Source organism: Podarcis gaigeae (assembly GCF_964106915.1).
Source record: "Podarcis gaigeae genome assembly, chromosome: 1".
Lineage (NCBI taxonomy): Eukaryota > Metazoa > Chordata > Lepidosauria > Squamata > Lacertidae > Podarcis > Podarcis gaigeae.
This window is the reverse complement of record NC_139678.1, coordinates 14,150,999-14,177,046: the sequence shown is the minus strand read 5'-3', so window position 1 is coordinate 14,177,046 and position 26,048 is coordinate 14,150,999. Positions and strand designations below refer to the sequence as shown.

General features: G+C 44.1%; 1 protein-coding gene across 2 annotated transcripts in view; it reads left to right on the top strand.

Moving 5' to 3' along the window:
- The window catches only part of ASPG (asparaginase), a 64,785-nt gene that overhangs the window by 2,310 nt on the left and 36,427 nt on the right, over positions 1 to 26,048 (top strand). For both annotated transcript variants that reach the window (XM_083734659.1, XM_083734658.1), the window contains exons 2-6: positions 14,299 to 14,428; positions 15,632 to 15,743; positions 20,488 to 20,613; positions 22,693 to 22,776; positions 23,907 to 24,033. In XM_083734659.1, the coding sequence (XP_083590785.1) occupies positions 14,299 to 14,428; positions 15,632 to 15,743; positions 20,488 to 20,613; positions 22,693 to 22,776; positions 23,907 to 24,033 (579 nt within the window). The remainder of the gene's footprint in view (positions 1 to 14,298; positions 14,429 to 15,631; positions 15,744 to 20,487; positions 20,614 to 22,692; positions 22,777 to 23,906; positions 24,034 to 26,048) is intronic.

The following is a 26,048-nucleotide window of genomic DNA, read 5'->3' as shown; positions in this document are numbered from 1 at the left end:
ACTGAAAAAGTGGGATGTTTACCCTTCTGCCACTCTTTAACCATTCTGATCAATCTGTGTACAGTAATGTGGTTTTGAAAGTGGAGTTTGTTCAAGACCTGTGGTTTTCAAAATCAGGGTAGCTAGAATGTGGCAAAAGGTGATAATTCTTCATTCCTTTGATGTATGCTTAGCCACATTAGTAATTATTAATTCAGAAATGAAGTGTCAAATAGAAGTGACATTAGGAGTTCTGTGAGAATATCTCCTATGTATTTTGCCGTTAGGTAAAAGGAGCCATCTCCATTTCTTTTCTTTTTCCCTTCCACTATGGACAAACTCATTACATTTTCCTTTTAACAGTTGCTACCAGTGCTGTTTACTTGTTATTAGCCATTGGAGAGCATTGGTTGCAAGATGACTTTATTTATTACATTAGCCCATGCTTCAGTCAGGCTAAGTCCACACCGTACATTTAAAGCGCACACACCTCTGAATCTTGGGAATTATAGTTTGTTAAGGGTGCTGGGAAATGTAGCTCTGGGAGAAGTAAACTACAGTTGTCAGGGTTTAGGGGGTAATTTAAATGTATGGTGTGTATGTAACCTCCATTTCTTTGTAAAAACAGGGCAGTTTTGTGCGACAGGACAGGGACAAATCATCTTATTTCATATTTTGCTTCAGGAAGGATAAACTCAACTGTTTACATGCAATGTATGAGACAGATTGAGATCCTACAAGTTTAGAGAAAGTCAGGATTCCTTAGTATGGCATTACTTGTGCTGAAGTGGACCATACTGTGCTTGTGCTTATTCCATTTAATAAATCCGTTATACCTTTCCATTGCAGAGATCTGCCAGAGGTCATTAAGTCATTATAGTTTTTAAGGATAACGTTCATTAATTTTAAGAAGGGTATGCAACAGAAAACTCACCCTTTGATTAGTCTTAATCACACTTGTTACTTTGAAAATACAGGATTCATAATGAAAGCTTGTGAACCATGTGTAGTTCTGAATCAACCTAGGATGGTTCCCTTTTCCTCATCTGAATTGATTGATTGCATTCCTTCCTCAGCAAAAGCAAACCAAAAACAAATAGCAGCAACATGGGGTAGGTGTGGGTTGGTGCAATCAAGATAAGGAAAACTAACAAGTTACTATTACCGGTATATTACATTATATTATATATTTATTACATTTGTCAGTAGCTTTATTCCGTGGTTCAGCTCAAGTGGCAAAATATCTTGGACTGGCCTTGGGAGGGAGAGAGAAAGGATGCAAGAGGGGGCAGTGATGATCTTAAGTTAAGAGATAAATGCACAGATGGGCAATTTAAAAAAATGTATAGAAGTACAGAGGGATTTAAAAGCACAGGAAAGGAGAAAATAAAAGCAAAATTAGTGGGAAAATAGCTTTTTTGCCTCTTTACCTGGTAGTCCTGTCTCTGTAATAGACTTTGTTAAGGCAGTCATTAATGATGGCAGTTTTCACCTGGGTGACATGGAAAGCATTGGGTGGTATTCAATGTGCTTGTCACAGGGCAAGGATTTATGCCTGCACAATGGAACTCCTCCCCTCCTCTCTCACCCCCCCCCCCCGAGAATCAGAGGGAATTTAGATAAGTAAGCAACAATCTTCCTTGGCAGGAAGTTCACAAAACCAGTCCGGAAGAGGGGGACCTAAGCCCCACCAGAAATGCATTGGGAGGACGGGCAGCCATGGCATGCCTCCAACAATTCCAAAAAAAGAGGGTTTCCCAACTCCAATCTCATTTTAGTCCATCTTATCTGTTGCATTGGAAAGCTATTCTCATCTATTGGAGAAGCAGCTGTACTGCATGGTTGGGCTTCTGAGCTTGTGCATGTGTCTGCCTGCCTCCAGGATTCATTCTGGATTGCAGGATTGCTATGGCCCAGAGGCACCCAATGAAGTGCTGATTCCAAGGAATGGTGAAATGTGAGAAGCTAATCTGGGACTGCTTGGAAGAAGGCCAAGGGCCACAGATTGCCCACCTCTGTTATGTGTGTTATATACAGTCATAAAAAGGTAAAGGGACCCTGACCATTAGGTCCAGTCGTGACTGACTCTGGGGTTGCGGCGCTCATCTCGCTCTATAGGCCAAGGGAGCCAGAGTACAGATTCTGGGTCATGTGGCCAGCATGACTAAGCCGCTTCTGGTGAACCAGAGCAGTGCACGGAAACGCTGTTTACCTTCCCACTGGAGCGGTACCTATTTATCTACTTGCACTTTGACGTGCTTTCGAACTGCTAGGTTGGCAGGAGCAGGTACCGAGCAACGGGAGCTCACCCTGTCGCGGGGATTTGAACCGCTGACCTTCTGATCGGCAAGTTCTAGGCTCTGTGGTTTACCCCACAGCGCCACCCGCGTCCCATATACAGTCTTACCTTGGGACAAATACGCTTCAGGATAAGTATTTTCAGGTTGTGCTCCATGGCAGCTCGGAAGTATCGGAGCATGTTACTTCCGAGTTTCGCCACTCGCGCATGCGCAGACCATCAAAATGACGTCATGCACGGAAGCGATGAACACTTACGTTCTGTTCAGGATGCGAATGGGGCTCCGGAACGGATCCCGTTCGCATCCAGAGGTACCACTATATATGAATGTAAGCCGTCCAGAGTGGCTGAGGAAACCCAGCCAGATGGGTGGGGTAATAATAATAATAATAATAATAATAATAATAATAATAATAATTCTGAAGCCTCTAGGTATAGGCAGACTGAGATCATTCAGATGGACTCTAAATGTATAGCACCATCTGGAACCTGTACATCATGGGAAAGGCTTCTTTGGTCTTAGCTGTGCAATTTACATTATGTATTTCATCAGTTGGGAACAAAGCATATGTGTAGCAAGTCAGCTGGAAACCGAACACTCATCTGATGCATCTATTGAAAACAAAAGTGCAGAGTTTCTGTCAGTTTGCCACTTCCTTCCCCACCTCCACATTCTCAGAACTTGCACTTCTTGTAAGGAGGTAGTACTTGAGATGTGAATCATTGAATGCTCTGTAATATACTTTCCCACTGAATTCATTTTGCATTAAAGAATGTACTGTACAATTTTCATTCATTTCTAGATGTATCCCTGGATGTAACAAGTTAAGCCATGTTGTCAAAATTTCCCACTTTTTAATAGTGGAAAAACAAAAACAAAATGTATTTTCTCTCTCCAATATTTTCCAGGTTATTTTCAGCTGCAAATAGTATGTACTGATCTCGGCTCTTGAAATTCTAGCACATGAATGTGCTCAAAATCACTGCTTATGGCAGCTATCCTAAATTAGGCATGTAGCAAAATTCTGTGAGTGTTTACTTGGAAGTATAGTCCTGCAAGGAAATCAATGGGATTCAATGTAGAGTATAAACATTCATTTGCCATTACACTGTTTTTCTTATCTGCATTTTTCATCACAGATGAACTCGATCTGTAATACATTAAGGAAATAGCTATTTTATCTGCAGTGGAACTGGATGTTTATGTGTCTTTGCCCAAGGGCTTATGTGTCAATCATTAATAAACAGTTAGCTTCTTGATCCAACTTTCATTTTCCATGTATGAGTTCTATGGAAGTTAAGACTGCAGGTAGATTTTAGTTATTTCAGATTTGAAACACACATATCCCCCAGTTTACCATTCAGATTGTTTATTTCTGTTTACAGACAGTAACCTGTCCCCTCTAAAAAAGCTTGATACTTGCCTCTGGAGGCTTTCAAGCAGCTTTACCCTCCTTGTTTCCTTTCTAATTTAGGCAGAGGATTGCAACAGCTGCGTGTGCCATGTTTATTGTGAGCACTGCCCTTAGCAAACACTTCAGATGTTAGTGAAATGTGGCAAAGTGGGTGAAGTTGGGTTTCCCTGCAGCTCAGGCCCATCCCTTTTAGGGAGTGTTCTCTTAGAAACCTCTAACCTTGACTTTAGCTTCTGTCCTACATGAATACCTGCATCCTGGGCATATGGGCTAGCTATGTCTAATCTTATTTAAAAAAATATTCCCCCCCCCAAACATAACATAAACAAAAGCAAATAAAAATAATATCAGCTCCATCTGGTACGCAGGCTGAGACCCTACCTACCCACAGACTGTCTCGCCAGAGTGGTATATGCTCCAGTTATCTCTCACTTGGATTACTGTAATGCGCTCTATGTGGGGCTACCTTGGAAGGTGACCCGGAAACTACAACTAATCCAGAATGCAGCAGCTAGACTGGTGACTGGGAGCGGCCGCTGAGACCATATAACACCGGTCTTGAAAGAACTACACTGGCTCCCAGTACGTTTCCGAGCACAATTCAAAGTGTTGGTGCTGACTTTTAAAGCCCTAAATGGCCTCAGCCCAGTATACCTGAAGGAGCGTCTCTACCTCCATCGTTCTGCCTGGACACTGAGGTCCAGCACTGAGGGCCTTCTGGTGGTTCCCTCGCTGTGAGAAGCCAAGTTACAGGGAACCAGGCAGAGGGCCTTCTCGGTAGTGGCACCCGCCCTGTGGAACGCCCTCCCACCAGATGTCAAAGAGAAAAATAACTGCCAAACTTTTAGAAGACATCTGAAAGCAGCCCTGTTTAAGGAAGCTTTTAATGTTTAATAGGTTATTGTATTTTAGTGTTTTATTGGAAGCCGCCCAGAATGGCTGGGGAAACCCAGCCAGATGGGCAGGGTATGAATAATAAATTATTATTTTTATTATTATTATTGCTGCCAGCTGGCATTAACAACAACATTAACAATATTCCATCCTAATTTAAACGTAATAGTGTAGGATTCACCTAACATGACTTGTCTTGCAGAAGCTCTGTGCAACAATATCTACTTGTGAAATGGGGCCTTTGCATCCTGTGTGCTCCCAAAATTGGCTCTTTTGGGGATGTCAGGGAAACGCTTGAAGCCACAAATTAATATAGGCAGTCCATATCTAAATGATACCATGCTTTTAAACCACTATTATAAGCTGTGTTCAAACAGAAAAGGCAGCGTGTGGGAATCCTCAGGGATGCAGGAGAGGATATATTGTTTGATTACAGTGGTACCTCGGGTTAAGAACTTAATTCGCTCTGGAGGTCTGTTCTTAACCTGAAACTGTTCTTAACCTGAAGCACCACTTTAGCTAATGGGGCCTCCTGCTACCGCTGCGCCACCGCTGCACAATTTCTGTTCTCATCCTGAAGCAAAGTTCTTAACCCGAGGTAATATTTCTGGGTTAGTGGAGTCTGTAACCTGAAGCGTATGTAACCTGAAGCATATGTAACCCAAGGTACCACTGTATATCCTTTCCAACTTGTTTTAACAAGTTCCACATTTTAGCAGAGTAACATTCCCCTTTTTAAACTTACACAGCAGATACGTTTGCTCAGGCTCGCTAAAGCCTCTATAATAAGTTTTGTTGGTAATTCCCCATTTAGTCCCTCATAAAAAGATAGACATGACACAGTCTTTAATAATAATAATAATTTATACCCCGCACATCTGGCTGAGTTTCCCCAGCCACTCTGGGCGGCTTCCAACAAAACACTAAGTTACAATAACCTATTAAACATTAAAAGCTTCCCTAAACAGGTCTGCCTTCAGATGTCTTCTAAAAGTTTGGTAGTTATTTTTCTCTTTGACATTTGGTGGGAGGGCGTTCCACAGGGTGGGTGCCACTACCAAGAAGGCCCTCTGCCTGGTTCCCTGTAACTTGGCTTCTCACAGCGAGGGAACTGCCAGAAGGCCCTCGGTGCTGGACCTCAGTGTCTGGGTAGAACAATGGGGGTGGAGACGTTCCTACAGGTATACTGGGTGGAGGCTGTTTAGGGCTTTAAAGGTCAGCATGAACACTTTGAATTACGCTTGGAAACGTACTGGGAGCTAGTGTAGGTCTATCAAGACCGGTGTTATATGGTCTCGGTGGCCGCTCCCAGTCACCAGTCTAGCTGCCGCATTCTGGATTAGTTGTAGTTTCCGGGTCCCCTTCAAAGGTAGCCCCACATAGAGCGCATTGCAATAGTCCAAGTGAGAGATAACTAGAGCACGCACCACTCTTTTTATAAAAGTATAAAAAAGAATTTACTCACACATTCTGTTCACAATTGGATCCCTGAAGGCAGACTTAGCTTAGAAAAGTAATATACTCCTGGAAACTATCCCATAAGGAAACAGTCCCTTTGTCCTCTCTTGGCTGGAAGAGAGGACATCTTAGGCCGGGGGTCGGCAACCTGCGGCTCCAGAGCCGCATGTGGCTCTTTAAAGCCTTTGCTGCGGCTCCGGGGAGGAGGCGATGGGAGGAGGCGAGGAGCGGAGGCGAGGGGAGGAGGCGAGGGGAGGAAGCGAGGGGCAGAGGCGAGGGGAGGAGGCGAGGGGAGGAGGCGAGGGGAGGAGGCGAGGAGTGGAGGCGAGGAGTGGAGGCGAGGGGAGGAGGCGAGGGGAGGAGGCGAGGGGTGGAGGCGAGGGGTGGAGGCGAGGGGAGGAGGCGAGGAGTGGAGGCGAGGAGTGGAGGCGAGGCGAGGGGAGGGGAGGAGGCGAGGGGAGGAGGCGAGGAGTGGAGGCGAGGGGAGGAGGCGAGGGGCGGAGGCGAGGAGTGGAGGCGAGGGGAGGAGGCGAGGAGTGGAGGCGAGGAGTGGAGGCGAGGGGAGGAGGCGAGGCGAGGGGAGGAGGCGAGGGGAGGAGGCGAGGGGAGGAGGCGAGGAGTGGAGGCGAGGAGTGGAGGCGAGGGGAGGAGGCGAGGCGAGGGGAGGAGGCGAGGGGAGGAGGCGGAGGAGTTAGTTGCCTGAAGCCCCTTTTTAAACTTAAGCAGGGGGAAGTTTGGTGAATTGTTCTTTCCTTGGGGAAAGCAGGCTGCATTGAAAGGGGCCGTATACACTGGTCACTGTTTTGAAGGGGAGTGAAGAACACACACTCAAAAAAAGGTAACTTGTTAATTTTATTTCTATGAGGAGGAGTAATTCTGAGGGGTCAAACAAATGAATAATAAAAAGGTATTTTTATAATGACGAATGCCTCATTATTAATTATTATTTACATCAGACACTGATTATGATTTATGGTACACTGGGGCCCTGATTAATTTTCTATGGCATTTTGGGGCATTGATTATTGGGCATAGCAAGTTGCGGTCGCGTGGAATTTGTGCTTTGTGACTGAGGTGGGTTTTTTTTCTTGGGAGGCTGGGCGGTGCGAAGAGAGGGAGGCTTGTGGTAGCGTCGGGGCTTGTCTCTAGCAAAGTAAGTCCTCGCCATTTGGTCACATGCGCAGCATTCTAGTTGTGGGGGTTAGGTGGCTTCGGCGCTCCAACGCTTGCTTTGCCGGCTGCTTTCAAAAGCGTCGGAAACAGCTGTGCTGTTGCTGGGTAACCGGATCATCCCAGCAGCCATCTTATCTGCCCATGTGGTCTTCTGAGGCGGCCGCCATCTTACTATAGGAAATTCCACGTGGGAGTTAGTTGCCTGAAGCCCCTTTTTAAACTAAGCAGGGGGAAGTTTGGTGAATAGCTAACACTTTCCTTGGGGAACGTTATGCAACAGCTTATTGCTGGTCTTTCCCGCCTTTGTAAGCAGGCTGCATTGAAAGGGGCCATATACACTGGTCACTGTTTTGAAGGGGAGTGAAGAACACACACTCAAAAAAAGGTAACTTGTTAATTTTATTTCTATGAGGAGGAGTAATTCTGAGGGGTCAAACAAATGAATAATAAAAAGGTATTTTTATAATGACGAATGCCTCATTATTAATTATTATTTACATCAGACACTGATTATGATTTATGGTACACTGGGGCCCTGATTAATTTTCTATGGCATTTTGGGGCATTGATTATTGGGCATAGCAAGTTGCGGTCGCGTGGAATTTGTGCTTTGTGACTGTTTGAGGTGGGGGTTTTTTCTTGGGAGGCTGGGCGGCGCGAAGAGAGGGATTATTTTTATAATGACGAGGATGACATTGGGCCCTCATTATTAATTATTATTTGCATCAGGCACTGATTATGATTTATGGTTTACTGGGGCCCTGGTTAATTTTCTGTGGCATTTTGTGGCATTGATTATTGGGCATAGCAAGTCGCGGTCGCGTGGAATTCCACGTGGAGTTAGTTGCCTGAAGCCCCTTTTTAGTTGCTTGAAGCCCCTTTTTAAACTTAAGCAGGGGAAAGTTTGGTGAAAGTTTGGTGAATTGCTGCCAAGTGTGACTGCCTTCGGACTTCACGTTGTCTTATTCAGCGCTCACCAACACGTCGTTCATCCACGTAGTGGATCCCTGATGAGTGCTCCCGTGTGATTTCTTTCGGACTTCATGCTGTTTTACAACGTTCAGCCTCACCTCGCCTGCCAGGACTGCAGACGCGTCGTTCATCCACGTTGTGGATCCCCGGTGAGAGCTCCCGTGTGAATGTGATTCTGGACTACGTTACGGATTTATCAGCACTTATCTCCGCCCGGACAGGGCAAAAGGCGCCTCCCTCATCCTCCTAAGGATCCCTCCGGTAAGTGCTCCCTGCTCTTTTGCAACTCTTGCAATCATGGGAAAGTCTCTCTCTGCACCACAGAAAAAATTTTATAAAGACCTTAAATTCCTTTTGGCCAGTAACAACCTTGCTGTTCAGAAAGCTGACCTTAAGTCCCTTATAATAGCCCTGGACACTCACTGTCCCTGGTTCCCCCAGGACGGAAATTATGCGTTAGACGATTGGAAAAAAATTGGACACTTCTTTCAAAATCATCCTCAGATTGATGTCAAAGTTTTGCATGCCTGGTCTAACGTCTACAAAGCTATGTCGTGCTTAACTCCTTCAAACATTCTTCTGGCTGCCGCAACAGCTTCTTCGCCTGCCCTCCCAGCTCCCGCTTTGCCTGCCTCAAACCTGCCTCCTAAACCACCGGACATTTGCCCTTCGGCTCCTCCTGTCACTCCCCTGCATTCTTCAAATTCTGCAGCACCCCCCGCTCTTCCACCTCCTCCGCCCAAGGCATCTGGCACCGCTTCCACCCCACTTCAAGAATCTCTTCGCGCCGCTGCTCCGTTGCTAGCTTTTGATTCTACAACTCCTAATCTTTTTCCTGTGATTGCTCCTGCCGCGCCAGGGGGAGGCCCAGCCCGGCACGAACAGTTTGATTTGAGATTCATAAAAGAACTGTATTCCTCTGTCCAGAACAATGGCTTGCAATCTCCTTACACCTTGGGCTTGTTTGCCACTATTTTTCAACAAAATTTGATACCAGAGGATGTTAAGCTGTTGGCCCGCACTGTAATGCAGCCTCATCAAATGATTTTGTTTATACAAGCTTGGCACTGGGCCTGCCAACGTCGTGCAGATGGGATTAGGAATAATCTTAATAATGTTGCATTGGCTAATCATCAGGCTGCTTTGGCTGCTGCCGCTGCTGGTGCCGCACCACCGCAACCCCCCGTCATGTTAACCCAAGCTGATGTCCTCGATGGATTAACGGGAGGAGGCAATTTTCTTACTGCTGCCCAACAACTAACTCTCGATCCTCAATATTGGGAGGCCACTACGGCTGCTGCTCAGGAGGCCTTGGCTTCTGTCCCTGATGACAAAACTGAGCGCGATGGCCGATGGGGGAGCGTTAGACAAGGTCCTACAGAGCCCTATGGACAATTTGTCGATCGCTTGTATAACACCCTTAAACGGCAAGTTCAGGACGTAGCAGCCCAAGCAGTGATTGTCCGCCAGCTTGCGTTTGATAATGCGAATGAGGACTGTAAGCAAGCACTACGCCCTTTGCTGGCAACTCCCAATGTAGCCATTGCAGATATGCTTAAAGCCTGCCAATCGGTGGGGACTGAGATACATAAAGCTCGCTTGCTAGCCGCAGCTCTATCCTCCACTGTGTCCAAAAATCCTGCAAAGGATAAAACCTGCTATGGATGTGGCAAAGTGGGCCATTTTCGTGCACAGTGCAGATCTAATACAGAGCAAAGTCGTCCTAGCACAAAATGCCCCATTTGCAAAAAAGGTTTCCACTGGGCCAATCAGTGTCGCTCCGCCACGCCTCAACAGAACCAGCAATATCAACCGACGGGAAACCGGCAGTCGGGCCCACCCCGGGCCCAGGCTCAACAATAGGGGATCCAGCGCATTCTCCAGCCATCTCACCTCCGGCCTTGCCCCGCCTCCTTTTAATTCAGGACTTATACCTGCCAGTCCCCTATGTACCACACCAAGTCAGAGTGTCATTAGAGGCTGGTTTTTCTTCTTCAGCACAGTGCCTTGTTTTTCCACTGTCAGAGGTTTTGCAGCATGGGATTCACCTTGTTCCAGATGTTTTACATGGATTACAACAAAATGACCCCTATGTGACTGTATTTTCTGATCGCCAGGCACGTTTGCAATCAGGTTCTCCTATAGCAAAGCTCATATGCGTCCCAGGGCCAACCCAGGACCATGACCCCCTTGTTGCTGCTACCTTCCCAGTCACAGAGAAGCGTCCAAAGATCCAGATGACCCTTGGGGGTCGCACGATTGAAGGGGTTTTGGACACGGGGGCAGACTGTTCTGTGATTGCTATTAAGGATTGGCCCTCCGCCTGGCCACTTGAGCCAGCTTCTTCTGTTATTGGCGTTGGTGGCGCTGCAGCTGCCCGACGCAGCAGGAACCCTATTTTGATTCAAGGCTCACAAGGCTTTGAGATGACTATCTTACCACTGGTTCTGGACATTCCCGTCTCCCTTTGGGGGCGAGATCTGCTTGCTGCAGCGGAAACTACAATTTCTACAAATTTATGCTGAGGGCTGCCCCTGCCATGCCCCGGACTGCGCTTTCTCTCTGCTGGACCACAGACACCCCCGTATGGGTGGATCAGTGGCCCTTGCCTAGACAGAAGCTTGCAGTGGCAGCCCAGTTAATTACGGAACAACTTGAACTGGGGCATATTGAACCTTCCACCAGCCCATGGAATACACCCATCTTTGTCATCAGAAAAAAGGCATCTGGACAATACCGTCTTTTGCACGATTTACGAAGGGTTAACAACCAATTGTGCCCTATGGGGACCTTCCAACCTGGCATCCTAAATCCCAACATGTTGCCACAAGACCATCAGCTTGCAGTCATCGATCTCAAGGACTGTTTTTTTTCTATCCCTTTGGCACCACAAGACAGACAGCGTTTTGCATTCACCTTGCCGGTCCTGAACAACTCCAAACCAACCAAGCGCTATCAATGGACGGTTCTCCCACAAGGTATGAAAAATTCTCCGACCTTATGCCAGTATTTTGTGGATAAGGCGCTTCAACCATTCCGTGAGCGCCACCTAGCGGTCATCTGTTGTCATTACATGGATGATATTTTGATTTCCTCATCACACATCCCTGACGCTCTTCTCGAGGACTTAATCCATACTTTGATGCAAGCAGGATTGACAGTGGCTAGAGAAAAAATTCAGCGGACCTTACCTATTACGTACCTGGGACACAAGCTGACAGCATCTGCAGCCATCCCAGTTACACCTCAACTACAGTTTCCTGGTCACCTTAGACTGGTGGATTTACAACAACTCCTTGGACAGCTGAATTGGATAAAGAGTTATTTGGACCTGCCCACCTCTACTTTGTCTCCACTATTTTCTGCCCTTAAAGGACATAAGGATCCAGCGGACAAGATCACAGTCACCTCTGCAATGGAAGAGGCTTTAACCTCTGTGAACAACCATCTCCGCAGATGTATGGTGGACAGGATTCCTTCTCTTTCCATGGCGCAATTATCACTTGCAGTATTTGCCACCCCGCTCCTTCCAACAGCTATATTGTACACCACAGGCCAAAAGCCTGGGACTGTGTCTATTGTGGAGTGGCTTCACTTGCCTCACACGGGGCACCAATTGTCGAGTTGCAGCTCGGCATTCAAGGAAAAATCAGTCTCACACCATAGTAGGTTCCGAAATATGGCCGCCCCTAGGGCTCATGCAGCACAGCTTTTATTGTGTGAAATCAGAAAGATACAAAATACAAGCCAAGCAATTTGTTCTAGCAAGCAGATAAGGACCTTCGCACTAGATCAGGCCATGCCACGTTAGCCAATCATATAGGACAGCACGAGCTGTCCACGCACTGTTCATGCTCCAAGGATGCTTCTAGCTATGAAATCACCCTGTAACAATAAGAACCTTGCTTATGCTCTCATGTACAAGCAATCATTTTCCCACAGGAGTCTCCTTCTTTGGAGGTCTTTAAGCAGAGGCTTGACAACCATATCTCAGGAGTGCTCTGATGGTGTTTCCTGCTTGGCAGGGGGTTGGACTCGATGGAGTCCTGTCGATCTTCGGTTCCACATATGTATGTGAGCAGGTCTTCTCCAACATGAACTATATTAAAAACAAACACCGATCACGCCTCACAGATGACAGCTTGCAAGCCTGTGTGAAAATGAAGGTGACGTCTTACAGCCCTGATGTGCAGACACTGAGCACTGAGGTTCAGGAGCAAAAGTCCCATTAACCTGGTTACCTGGTTGTAAATTAAATATTTTAATTAGCTATTTGTCCTTTTTTCTTGAGATTGACAGCTGATCCTGTATATACAGCATTAAGGCAAGAAACAATATATACAGTGTTATATTTGTTTTAAATGTTGCAATGTTTTTGCGGCTCCCAGTTGTTGTTGTTTTTTTGGAAACGGGTCCAAGTGGCTCTTTTTGTCTTAAAGGTTGCAGACCCCTGTCTTAGGCTAAGCAGATGTTGCTTTTTCGATGAATGTAGTCAGAGAGAGAGAGATGGCTGACCAGTCCTGTTCTTCTGTTACCTGGGCAGGTGAGGTCACACCCACCTCTAGTCACATGCAGAGGAAGTCTGTCCCAGACAGGAGAAACAGGAAGTTCTGATTGGCTGGTCCAGACATCCCCTTTTATGTCTGCTCTAGGGAAGTTGTACTTGACTGCTCTTGAGTTTCACATCCCACACAGTGAGCTCTTCAGACCATTGAGTAGTAGATGGTGGGTGTTTGTCCTTCCAGCCTTGGAGTATATGTCTTTTTGCCACCATAAGGGATGGCAGATGAACAACTTAAGATATAATTTAAGAGTGTATGAACATGATCTGTGTCTAATTTTTGGTGCACAAATTTGTATACAAGTTTTAACCTTATGCAATTAGCATGACATTTAGAAGAACTAGCCTTTATGGTGTCTTGAGATGGCTGCTATTTTTTGTCATCTTGTTATTTATTATTCAATCGTTTTAAATTGTATAAAATAAAATAAATAAAAAATGCAGGCATTTATCCAGAGGCTTTGGGGTTTTTTTTTTGCTGCTGCCATGCTCTTATTATTTTGTCATTTATTTAATATTTGTATATGTGTAAGCTGTTTCATACATGTTTTTTTAAAAAATAATTTTTATTGAATGGTTTTATGTTACAAAAAACAATACAGCCATACTACCACTAAATATAATTAAGAAATAAAAAATTACATACATCGATATTTAGTTTGTTATTTGTTATTTATCATCTTATTTCCTCCCAAACATTGCATACAACAACATACATATGTGCAGACACCCACACACCCACACCCGCACAGAAAATGATAATAATGAAAGTAAATATTTTTCCCCTTTTATCTTCCAAAATCTTTTCTTCAACTTTGACTTCCTGTCAAGTCCCTTTGCATATGTTTTATCTTACAATCGAATGTACACAAAACAATAAACCTTTCTATATAATTTTTCTAATACATTCTGAAAACATAATAAATCCTTAATTGTAGTCCACCTCCTTTTAGTTCCTTTATCACTCGAATGCTAGCACGGAGTCAAAACTATTATTGTATTTTTGAACATATTTTTTATAAACATCCCATTTTCCCGCTAATTTTTGCTTTGAGTTTCCTCTGAGTTTACTAGTCAGTCGAGCCGTCTCCACCAATTCCTGTAATTTGATTTGCCAATCTGTTATTTTTAGAGCCTCGTGATCTTTCTATCCCTTGGCCACAAGTATACGTGCTGCTGCGGTTGCATACAAAAATACCTCTCTTAGATTTTTTTGGGATCTCTTTATCTAAAATACTTAATAGAAATGCCTCCGTTTTTTTAGTAAAAGTTATCCCCATCATCTTTTTTAATTCATCATATATTCCCCCCCCCCAAAAAAATAGTTTCATACATGTTTTGGAGAGGTGGTGTAAAATGCCATTAAATAAATAAGAAAGCAAATAAATAAATAAATAAATATCAGAAGCCTATGGTGTATTTGTAGAATTTAAACCAGTTTTCTTATATACCTTGAGCAGGTGATAAGGAGGTTCAACTGTCAGATAAGAAATTAACGAACATTTTGTTTTATTCACATTTTTCTTTTCTTCTTTCTGTTTTCTCAGGCCTTGCTCCTGAGGCTAACATGCTGGCAGGGGCCCTGAAGAAGATCCCCATTCTTCACGATGCAGCATATGCCGAGGAAACTAATCTGTATTCCCGCCTTCACCTTGGAGACGACACCTTGGTGCTTCCGTGAGTATTAGGGAAAGAAGAGTTTCCTTAGAATTCTGAATCTCTTAGCTTTTTACCTGATTGTTAGGACTTTGTATAATCCGCTGCACAGAAATAGCATAGGATGTGACATGCGTCAGAAATCAGATTCCTGAACATCTCAGATTTCATTTCTTTTCAAGGCAAATTTCAAACCCTCATGGTTGGAGATACGTTTGAAACTGTTTGGGTGATGAAATCTAAGAAGCCAGTGGGTTGACTGAGGCTCATGCACACTTTTACTTGGTCCATATTTTGATTGTGCTGTGTACTGATTAATTCTCCTGGATCTGAGAGCTTTTCTCATTAATCTGCAGCTTTGGCTTGCAAAAATCCGATCTTATTCGCTACATTGGATCATATCATACCTTCAGTTCAGCAGGCAACTTTCTCTAACAGACAGCAGATTTGCTGTCCATTCGAGAAGTACCTTGGGAATTTGATTATCTTTTTTATAACAGCACACCACTGAGAGGAATAGTAATTAATACAATTACATTGGTACCTTGGGTGAAGTACTGAATTCATTCTGGAGGTCCGTTCTTAACCTGAAGCTGTTCTTAATCTGAAGCACCACTTCAGCCAATGGGGCCTCCTGCTACCGCTGCACCGCCAGAGCACAATTTTTGTTCTCATCCTGAAACAAAGTTCTTAACCCGAGGTAATATTTCTGGGTTAGCAGAGTCTCTAACCTGAAGCGTATGTAACCTGAAGCGTTTGTAACCCAAGGTACCACTGTATTTACAAAAAAAGGGGGGGGAAGTGGTTGGCAGATTGTGTTAGAAGAGGTATTCCTTTTTCTGTCTTACTCATGAATAAATACTTCTTCTAAGATGGTACCTGCTGTATTGTGTGTATATTATCTTAAACAAAGGTTACTTTTGGTTTTAGAACTCTTATTTTTTTTTTACATGCATAAGAACAAAAGAAGGCCCATGTAACTGGATGCAGATTTAATTGTCCAATATTTCAACTGGCTAAGATTTCTTCAACAGAATAGCAGATCAGATAGGAAGAGAAGTTTATGAAGTTCAATCTGTGTCGCAGAGTGAACTTCCTCGGATAGCAAAAATATCCCCTTGTACGCTTTCTTACCATGCACAGCCCAATGTTCAGGTCTCCAGTGGAAAAGGGGCTGCAACTAAAATAGTTCATTGCATAAAAAGTTTTTTTTCTTCTTCTCAGCATTTCTAGACAAAATAAAAGAATTATCTACACCATCCTGGAACTTTCTCCACTGCTTGATTCTTCAAACATGACTCCAGCTGAATGGGACAAGATTGGCAGTCTCCTTGAGGTATTCTGAATTACTCTTGTAATGCTGTTGGTCACAGAAAAAATATTGAGCCATAGCCAACTAAATAAATTTTGTGAGCAGAACAACTTCCGCTTTCGTAACGGGTCTGCTCTCCTCCCCTCCTCTGGGTGCATCCCATATCATCTCCATATCTGATCCGAAGGGTTGGGAGAACGGGAGAACCCTTAGAACATATCTAGGGGAGCACATGGGGAGAGCGGGAGGGGAGTCACATTCCATATGCAGACGTCCTCATGCAGGCAGTTACTTAGCACTATTTGGAAACAACCATTGTCTTTCACATTGTGATCCCAACAGCCTAGAATAGTTTACATGCTGACAAAAAGAAAACACTTTCAGTATCCATAGGGTAACTGGCAGGATGTTTCAACACATGCTGTTCTTTACCAATCTTCATTGCTGACCAGCAAATGAAGCACATGATTGTTTTTTTTTATATTCACAATAACAAGCTGTTTCCATTTCACCCCTCTTTAAAAATACATGCATACCTTTAAAGCTTATTGCAACATAAGATTTGCTCCTCAAGGGATGGCTTTCTGAATCAATGTCATGACCACGTTGCTAGAGCAACAGCAACAGTCCCTACATAATCCAGAGTTTTGGTTTTACCCAAAGTTTCCAGGATTAATCTGTAAACAGGATCTAACTGGAATCTAGGATCCTGCTCACAGGATTGTCCATGGAAAAGTCTGATGTAACTTTAATGCAATCAGTTTTCTTCTGCATAGTTCTGGTTTGTGTTTCTTGCAACACATCACCATTTTTTTTTTTATCTTGCCATTTCAACTTCCAGTTAAAATCCGTTTGACCACAAGGTGGAGGCATAATGCAGCTTTGAGCACTGCAAGGTTTATGCATGGTAATGCCAGTTAGACTTTTCTGGCGCACAAAACGTTTTGGTCTTGAGTTATTGAGGAACATAATTTATTTTTTAAGCACTTCAATGGGATGAGAAATGGAGGACTCCTAGCTCATTGGTAAAGCATATGCTTCCCATGCATAAAGTCCTAGGGTTCAGTTCCTGACATCTCTAATCAAAGGACCTGTAGCGAGCAAGACAGCTTTATGCTGAAGACCTTCAAGAGCTGCTGTTTGTTGGAGTAGGCAGTATTGGGTGAGATGCATCTAGTGGTCTGACTCAATGGTATATGGCAGCTCTCTATATACAGAAGTATTGACTTGCGTTGCATTTTTGTGATTATGCCTAAAAGCTCCGCGATGAGTGGGCAGTTTTGGGCTAGATAAGCCATGTACCTGATTAAGGCAACTGCATATATTCTTCATAAGTTTGGGGAAAGCCGCCCTGGAATTTTTGATCTGCCAAATCGGGGAAAGCTAACATGATGTCTTCCAGATATTACTGCACCACAACTGTCCTCTGCCCTAGCAAGCATGGCTTATGGTCAGGGACAATGGTCGCCAATGATGAGAGCTGTAGTGCAGTAACACCTGGACGGCATTACGTTTGCTGTTACATTAACAGAGGACTTTCAAATAAACTGCACCCAATGTCTATACATTTCATAATAATAATAATTTATTATTTGTACCCCGCCCATCTGGCTGGGTTTCCCCAGCCACTCTGGGCGGCTTCCATAGAGACCAAAAATACACTAAAGTGTCACACATTAAAAACTTCCCTGAACAGGGCTGCCTTAAGATGTCTTCTGAATGTCAGGTAGTTGTTTATCTCTTTGACATCTGAAAGGAGGGCGTTCCACAGGGTGGGCGCCACTGTAACCTCTGGTTGCCTGTAACCTCACTTCTCGCAATGAGGGAACCGCCAGAAGGCCCTCGGCGCTGGATCTCAGTGTCTGGGCTGAACGAGGGGGGTGGAGACGATCCTTCAGGTATACAGGACCGAGGCCATTTATATAAGAATGAATATACAGTGGTACCTCGGTTTATGAACTTAATCCATTCCAGAAGTCTGTTCTTAAACCAAAACCACTCTTAAACCGAGGCGCACTTTCCCTAATGAGGCCTCCTGCCACTGGAGCCCTTCTGCTTTTTGGATTCTTAGACCGAGGTAAAGTTCTCAAACCATATATATAAAAAAAATATTTAAAAATTTGTCCAGTAGCACCTTAGAGACCAACTAAGTTTGTTCTGGGTATAAGCTTTCATGTGCATGCACACTTCTTCAGATACACTGAAACAGAAGTCACCAGACCCAGATACACTGACCCAGAAGTCACCAGTCACCAGATACACTGAAACAGAAGTCACCAGACATATAGTGGGAGGGTGGGGTGGGGTGGGGTTTTTCTCAGGAGGGTAGTAGGAGATGGGTGATTGACTAAATGGTATGGTAAACCTGTTGAGGACTGTTAACGACTGCAATTAGTCCTAAGGAAAAAGCAAGGGATAGTATGCAGATGATTAGCATATGTAATGAGACAGGAATCCAATATTTCTATTAAGACAAGGTCTCTCCATAGTTTTCAGTTTTGTGATAAGTTGTAATTCAGCAACTTCTCTTTCAAGTCTATTTCTGAAATTCTTTTGTAATAAGACAGCTGCTTTGGGGTCCTGTATTGAATGTCCTGGGAGGTGGAGGTGTTCTCCTACTGGCTTCTCTATCTTGCGATTCCTGATGTCAGATTTATGACCATTCTCTAACCAAGACACTATTTCCGCTTTTGTGGAGTTTGTAAACCAAATCGTTCTTACACTGGACTGTTCTTAAACGGAGGTACCACTGTATACAGCTCCATGCCATCTTTTGGACAGAAGAGGGCAGCCTTACATTAGTGATTTGCCTCTCTTGAGATTGGATGCTGGGGCTTCCTCCTCATATGTCCTATTACAATGGCCCCAGTTTGCTTAATCTGTTCCCGTAAATGGTATAATCCCCAACTAAAAGAGGCGACAAAGAAATCAGACCATATGACTCATTTGCATATGTTAACATTCCTGTTTTAAAGCAACTGCTAAGCTTTTCTTAATTAGCAGTCTTCCTCTGGTTAAGGACACATCATTAATATGTATACACTGAAGAGCAGGTCTTTGAATTTTCTCATAATTAGCTACTGAAAGAACTTCATTTTCTGTTGGCTGTATTCTTTAACAATTAATTATGTTCAAGTCAGAGCTTCTCTGGAAGGAAACATTCAAATGCGAGATAGGAATAAACAAATAAATATGGCTCCATTGGTACAGTGTTTTGTTTTGTTTTTTGTTAGGCACACAGCCTGCCTCCTCGGTAATATAAGACAGTAGTGTGGTGTAGTGCTTAGATTGTTGGACTAGGACCTGTGAGACCATGAAGCTCACTGGGTAACCTTGGGCCAGTCACTGTCTCCCAGCCTAACCTACCTTGCAAGGTTGTTGTGAGAATGAAATGGGGAGGACAGAATTACGGATGGGATTCTATTAATGAGTCCCAGCAGTGGAACCCCAGCACAAGGCATTCTGCTTGAGCAATGGGACTTCTTTCTACCCTGTGCTTCCAGAAAAAAACCAAAAAAACCAAACCTAAAAAACCAAACCAGAATTGTCTCACAATGGCAGTGTTTGTATGTCACAACAAACCATGGTTTATCATGATGAGAGGGAATTTATTTTTATACCACCTTTAAAGGTGATTTATAACATTTTATGTGCCAACACACATATACTGTACTTTTTTGTGTACAAGATGAGGCTATTTTATTTAAAAAATATGTTAAAAAATGGGGGTCGTCTTATACACGGATAGTGTGTGTGGGGGGAGTGGGATTGGTTGCTGCCGCGAGCCAGAGATTGTCAGCGGCTATTGTGCATGTTAGGGACGCGGGTGGCGCTGTGGGTAAAAGCCTCAGCGCCCAGGGCTTGCCGATCGAAAGGTCGGCGGTTTGAATCCCCGCGGCGGGGTGCGCTCCCGTTGCTCGGTCCCAGCGCCTGCCAACCTAGCAGTTCGAAAGCACCCCCGGGTGCAAGTAGATAAATAGGGACCGCTTACTAGTGGGAAGGTAAACGGCGTTTCCGTGTGCAGCTCTGGCTCGCCAGAGCAGCGATGTCACGCTGGCCACGTGACCCGGAAGTGTCTCCGGACAGCGCTGGCCCCTGGCCTCTTGAGTGAGATGGGCGCACAACCCCAGAGTCTGTCAAGACTGGCCCGTACGGGCAGCGGTACCTTTACCTTTACCTTTATTGTGCATGTTATTGGTGGCTGCAGCAAGGGCTGGTGTTGATTGGCTGTCGCTGCGGCTATTGGACGGGTGATTGGTGAGGGGAGAGACGATAGGTGACTTTTGCTACGTGTGTGAGTGGCAGAGTGGTAGGTTAGGCAGATCAGCGTTTTTTGGCAATGCCCCCTAAAAAAAGCTCAGCAACTCTGGCCAATCTCCCCCCATTTTCTTAATTTGGAGTCCCTCAAAATAGGGGGCGTTTTATACCCGGGGGCATCTGATACACGAAAAAAACAGTATATACACTTATACAATAATATTAAAACAGCATTCCAAATAAAAATTAAAATGTAAGCAATAGTTGTTCCCCCTGCCTCCGCTGTATGTTGCTTCAATATTTGAATGTTGGCACCTAGAATGCATTTGGTCATTTGAAAATTATTTAACAGCATGTTAGAGGAAAATAGTACTGTACTGAAAAATCAGCTTATTTGGTGTAGTTTCTTCCCCTTTAAAAATTCATGTTGTTTGACTCTCCCCAGACTATCATTCCTGACCGTTTTTAGAATTTATCTTCTTAATGGGAGAAATTTGTTCTCTATCAACAGATATACTACGAAAAGTACGATGGCTTTGTGATCCTTCACGGCACAGACACAATGGCCTATACAGCCTCAGCATTGTCTTTCATGTGTGAGAACCTGGGTAAAACCATTGTTCTGACGGGATCTCAGGTAAGCTGATTCCTTGAAAACGAAGCAGGGTGGGCTCTGTCTTGTGTCAAAGTTAAGCTGACATGTACAAGGTGGGTGTCTCATTCTTACACATAGCAGCCTTGGGAGGTATGTGTTTAATGTGTCTTATTTCACAGATAGGGGACGCAAGGCTGTTCCACTGGGGGAAATGGGGCACGGCCCCAACAAACTCATTCTGCCCTCAGCCAGCCCCCACCTGCCTGCCTCCTTTCCTACAACCAGTCCAGGGCACTGGCTGTCAGCTTCCTCGTTCATGGTCTCAGTGTTGCCTTTGTAGAACACAGAGGAGGATGGGGAAAAAACTGGAATTACTTAGGTTAGCCAGTCATTAGCACTGGCTCCAGGTCCACTGGACATAATCCACCACTGTCCTACCCTAAAACCACTAGTGTCTGGAGTGTCTGCAGGTGGTTGGAGGATGGATGGCGGCTAACAGATTAAGGTTGAATCCTGACAAGACAGAAGTACTGTTTTTGGGGGACAGGAGACGGGCAGGTGTGGAGGACTCCCAGGTCCTGAATGGGGTAACTGTGCCCCTGAAGGACCAGGTGCACAGCCTGGGAGTCATTCTGGACTCACAGCAGTCCATGGAAGCACAGGTCAATTCTGTTTCCAGGGCAGCTGTTTATCAGCTCCATCTGGTACACAGGCTGAGACCCTACCTGCCCGCAGACTGTCTTGCCAGAGTGGTGCATGCTCTAGTTATCTCTCGCTTGGACTACTGCAATGCGCTCTATGTGGGGTTACCTTTGAAGGTGACCCGGAAACTACAACTAATCCAGAATGCGGCAGCTAGTCTGGTGACTGGGAGCAGCCGCCGAGACCATATAACACCGGTCCTCAGATTAACTACACTGGCTTCCAGTACGTTTCTGAGCACAATTCAAAGTGTTGGTGCTGACCTTTAAAGCCCTAAACGGCCTCGGTCCATTATACCTGAAGGAGCGTCTCCACCTCCACCATTCTACGCAGACACTGAGGTCCAGCGCCGAGGGCCTTCTGGCAGTTCCCTCACTGCGAGAAGCCAAGTTACAGGGAACCAGGCAGAGGGCCTTCTCGGTAGTGGCACCCACCCTGTGGAACGCCCTCCCACCAGATGTCAAAGAGAAAAATAACTATCAAACTTTTAGAAGACATCTTCAGGCAGCCCTGTTTAGGGAAGCTTTTAATGTTTAATTTATTTTAGTGTTTTATTGGAAGCCGCCCAGATGGGCGGGGTATAAATAATAAATTATTATTATTATTATTGCTACTATTACTATTATTATTATATAGTAGCCTTGCTTTGGGGGGTGGGGAAAGAGAAATACAGTATAGATAGCCAGCGTCTTTCCTTCAGTGGGGCTAATAGCAGTTTTGGAGGGGGTGATTTTGGGTGGGGAAATGGGGTGTTGAAGGGAACAATTAGGCTCCTCTTCCATCAGCATTAGTGGTGTGGTGACATTAGCAGTCTACTGTGCAATGTTTTGAAGTACAGTAAAGGGGGGGGGGACCAAAGCAAAGGAAGGTCTGATTATAGATCTCTCTTGCCACTGGCAGTTTTGCCCTTAGTCACATGCCAAAGGAGAATCCGCGGTTGTCCCAGGATAATGGGCTGCCGGTGAACCAGCCCCATCGGGCCAGCTGGCTGCCACATTTTGCACTAGCTGATGTTTCCAAATAATATTCAAGGCCGTAGGTTGTCTACTGGGGGAGGGAGGGTGTGTCGTAATTGGCAAGTAATATTTCTTCCAGGTTGAAATCTCCACTCTCCCTCCTCTCCCTGCCAGCATAAAGAATATGCAAAATTAAAGGATAACTTTATGAGGGTTGGAGAGAATATATTTTAAATTCAACTGGAGAAATTCCACCATCTGCCATAGTTTAGAATGATGGAGAAATACGTCCACGTTCCAATAAATCATCTGATAAGAGAACGTTGCATTAATTATTCATGGATTTACACTTGCTTGTATTACATATCCGGAGTCTCCTCCAGCCCCCTATCTTGCTGCTGCTGCTGCTGTGTGTGTGTGTTTTCAACAGCAGTCATTTCTTATTCTCTCTCTTTCTTTCTAGGTACCCATATACGAACTGAGAAATGATGGTAGAGCCAATCTGCTGGGGTCACTGCTCTTTGCTGGACAATTTGTAATCCCTGAGGTCCGGTCACCTTCTTGCTGCTAGCCTTACCTCTACTTGTCCTGCATGCCTCTCTATCCTTGATGATTATCACCCCAGTCCTTTCACTGACATTTCAGATTTTGCAGAAATTCAGATATTGCAGTCAGTGTACAAACTGAAAGAGAAGTGTAATTTTCAGTTTATCTTCTTGATAGGGGAACTTTATAAAACAACAACAAATGGTATTTGAGGTTATAAAACCATACATTCCGAAACATAAAATAATACCTCCTTTAATTTAGGATACTAAAGATAGGGGTTTTTTTTTGGCACAACCCAGAATGCCCCTTTTATAGTAACACATTCTCTTCTTTACAAATTCTGTTTTGTACATGTACCATTCCATTAACTTGAAATTAGCAGGGGCCCAACTGATTTTTTAAAAAATGATTATATACCTCGCAATTATTTTTAAAAAGAAAATAGCATCCCATTTTGATTTGACATCAGTTATTAAAGAAATATTGCTTACTAATCCCCCCCCCCAATTAGTAATATAGAGCACCACCATCACATAAAATCAGCAGCAACCAACTTGGTAGAGGAAAGTGTTGCTTAGGGAAAAGTGCTTTTTCATTGGAGTGTGTGTGTGTTAAGCTGGATGCCCCCAGTGGTACAAACTGCAAGGGGGCCTACGCTCCTGTCTGCCTCTCTAGAAATGATACGTGCTTTCCCAACCATTCTAAAGCTTCTGAAGCTATTTATATACCCACAGTGTACTCAAGAGCAGCGCACGTCTTATGGTAAGAGTCCCTTTCAACCCTCACTTTTTAACATCCTAGTCACTGGGTCTCAACTTGAGAGGTTCTTGGCAATCCGTGAGAGCTGCCAAACCTGCTCTTGGATGGAAATGCCACAAGCTGTTAGCTTATATTTAGTTCCAATCGTCTAAAACCCCAAACACTTAAGTGACAAGAGGTGGCACTTTTTGAAAGCACAAGAGATATAAACCTCTCCTACATAATTTTCATTGTATTTATAACTCTCTCCTAAGTCATTCTCATTATATTTAAAGAAAGAGTCAGGCATTTTTTTTAAAAAAAAATGTCTGTTGGATCTTTTAATTACAAGGTTTGTATACTGACATGTTCCTTTTCTCGTCCTTGTAGGTGTGCCTGTACTTTCATAATAAACTGTACAGGGGAAACCGGGTTACTAAGGTGGATGCAGAGAGCTTCAATGCCTTTTCCTCACCTAACCTGCCTTCACTTGCAACTGCTGAGGTGGATATTATAAGTAAGCCATGCTGTGATTTCAGTCCTTCCAGCTGTATAATTATGCCATCTGTAACCCTTTCCTGACCTGTTGCAGTACTAGGTCAAGACTTTTAAGCATCTTCATACATGCGGCCATTTTTGTTCATGGACTCTGGCCACACCATTGCTTGTATACTTTAATGATAGGTTCCGTACCACTTCTGCTTTGGATACTATCACACAAAATCATGTGGAGTCATGTTGCTGTTTTTCTGGATCAGCTTGATTCTGGCTAGCTTTATTTCTGAGGATTTTAGCTTTATTTTTTAAAAAGCGTTTGACTTGGAACCAATTTACCCAAGGGACTGCCATGCCCCAAATATCTCTACCTGGCACCTGTGCTGCTCAGATGCTGAGAGTAATACATGCCCCATAGGTGCACTTAGTTTGTACTAGAAACCAGGGTTTTGGTGATGCGTCTCCAGCCCTCTGGAACAATTACTAGCTGAAATTAAGCAGGACTCCAGCATTGTGATGTTTAGGTGCCTACTGAAGACATTTTCGTTTAAGAAGACCTTCCCTGAGGTTTTCCCTTCATCTGTAGAAATTGTTTTATTGTTTTTAGACTTTGTAGGAACGGTTTTATTTTTATTTTAGGATTTCTATGTTTTGAATTTTATTGAATTTTTAACATGCACACTGCTTTGATGACTTCAGGCTGATACATGGTGTACAAATTTGTGTGACGAATGAATGAATGAATGTTAAAAAAGAAAACAAGTTTGTAGCCCTCGAACTCTCTGCAGTGGGCTTAGGGGATAGCATTTTATTTGCATCTCTTTGTTACTACCCTTTTTATTTCTCCTCTCTGTTATCCACACTTCTTTACTGCCACAAAATTCCAACTTCTGCAAAACTGTCAATATTTAAAAAAAAAAACATATATCAAGTTCAGGCTTAAAATATGGCATTTGAGCTCACTTAGACAAAATAAGTAAATTTGAATAATAATGTGGGTGGGTGTGGGGTAGGTTATTACAAGCTCTATTTCTGTTGGAACTGAATTTAGTCAGGGATTAGTGCAAAGAATGAATGGCCCTGGATAGAAAATTGCTGCCCCAGGTGACAAGGTAAATGTTGTTTCAGGAGAAGTTATCAAGCACAAATACTTTTGTGCTGTGATCCTCCTGGGAGAGTTGTTGCTGAACTAGGCATGTTACATACACACACCTGTTTCCAGAAGTCTAACTTTCTGTTCCCACAGTCAGTCTAGGATGGAAGGTGCCAGACAGACAGATAGGGAAGGGTGGTGCTGTTTCACTTCCAGAAATTATATGATGAAGAGGAAGTGGAGATGTACAATGAGGCCAGTATTGCAGACTGTGAAGACTGCTGGGTAAAAACAAATAGGAATATGTTGTTGGGATTTATGGAGGTGAGTTCTACTCAGTCTGTCAGCGTCTGGCTGAATGATAGGTAAGGGCTGTAGCTCAGTGCTAGGGTATCTGCTTTCCATGCAGAAGGTCCCAGGTTAAATCCCAGGTGCAGCTGGCATAGAGCCTAGCTGGAAACCCTGGACAGCTGCTGCCAGTCAGTGTAGAATTCTGCCTTACAGTTAGTGGAACATTTGTGCAAGGCCTTCTGCTGGAAAATGGATTTTCCTTCCTTTTTCCTGCACTCCCCTCCAAATCTGCTCTAGAGGGTTGGGGGAATGCCCAGAACAGATTTCTTTTTTTGGGGGGGGGGGAGCACAAGAGGAGAAGAGGGAAGGGAAGTTCCAGTGCATAAGCAGAAATCTTTGCATGGATTCAACGTTTTGTTGGATACAACCCACTATATTTAAATGTTATTTTGATTCATAATATATGAGTGTTTTTTCTTTAAAAATGGACTCTTGCAGAATTCTTTACTGCCTTCATGGAATTAATCCTCACTCTATAAAGACTGGCCACTGGTATCCCACTAGTTTTAACTCAGTGAACAGCCACATGTTTCACATGCAGAAGGTCACAAGTTCAGTCCCTGCTATCTTCAGTGGAAAGGATCAGGGAGCAA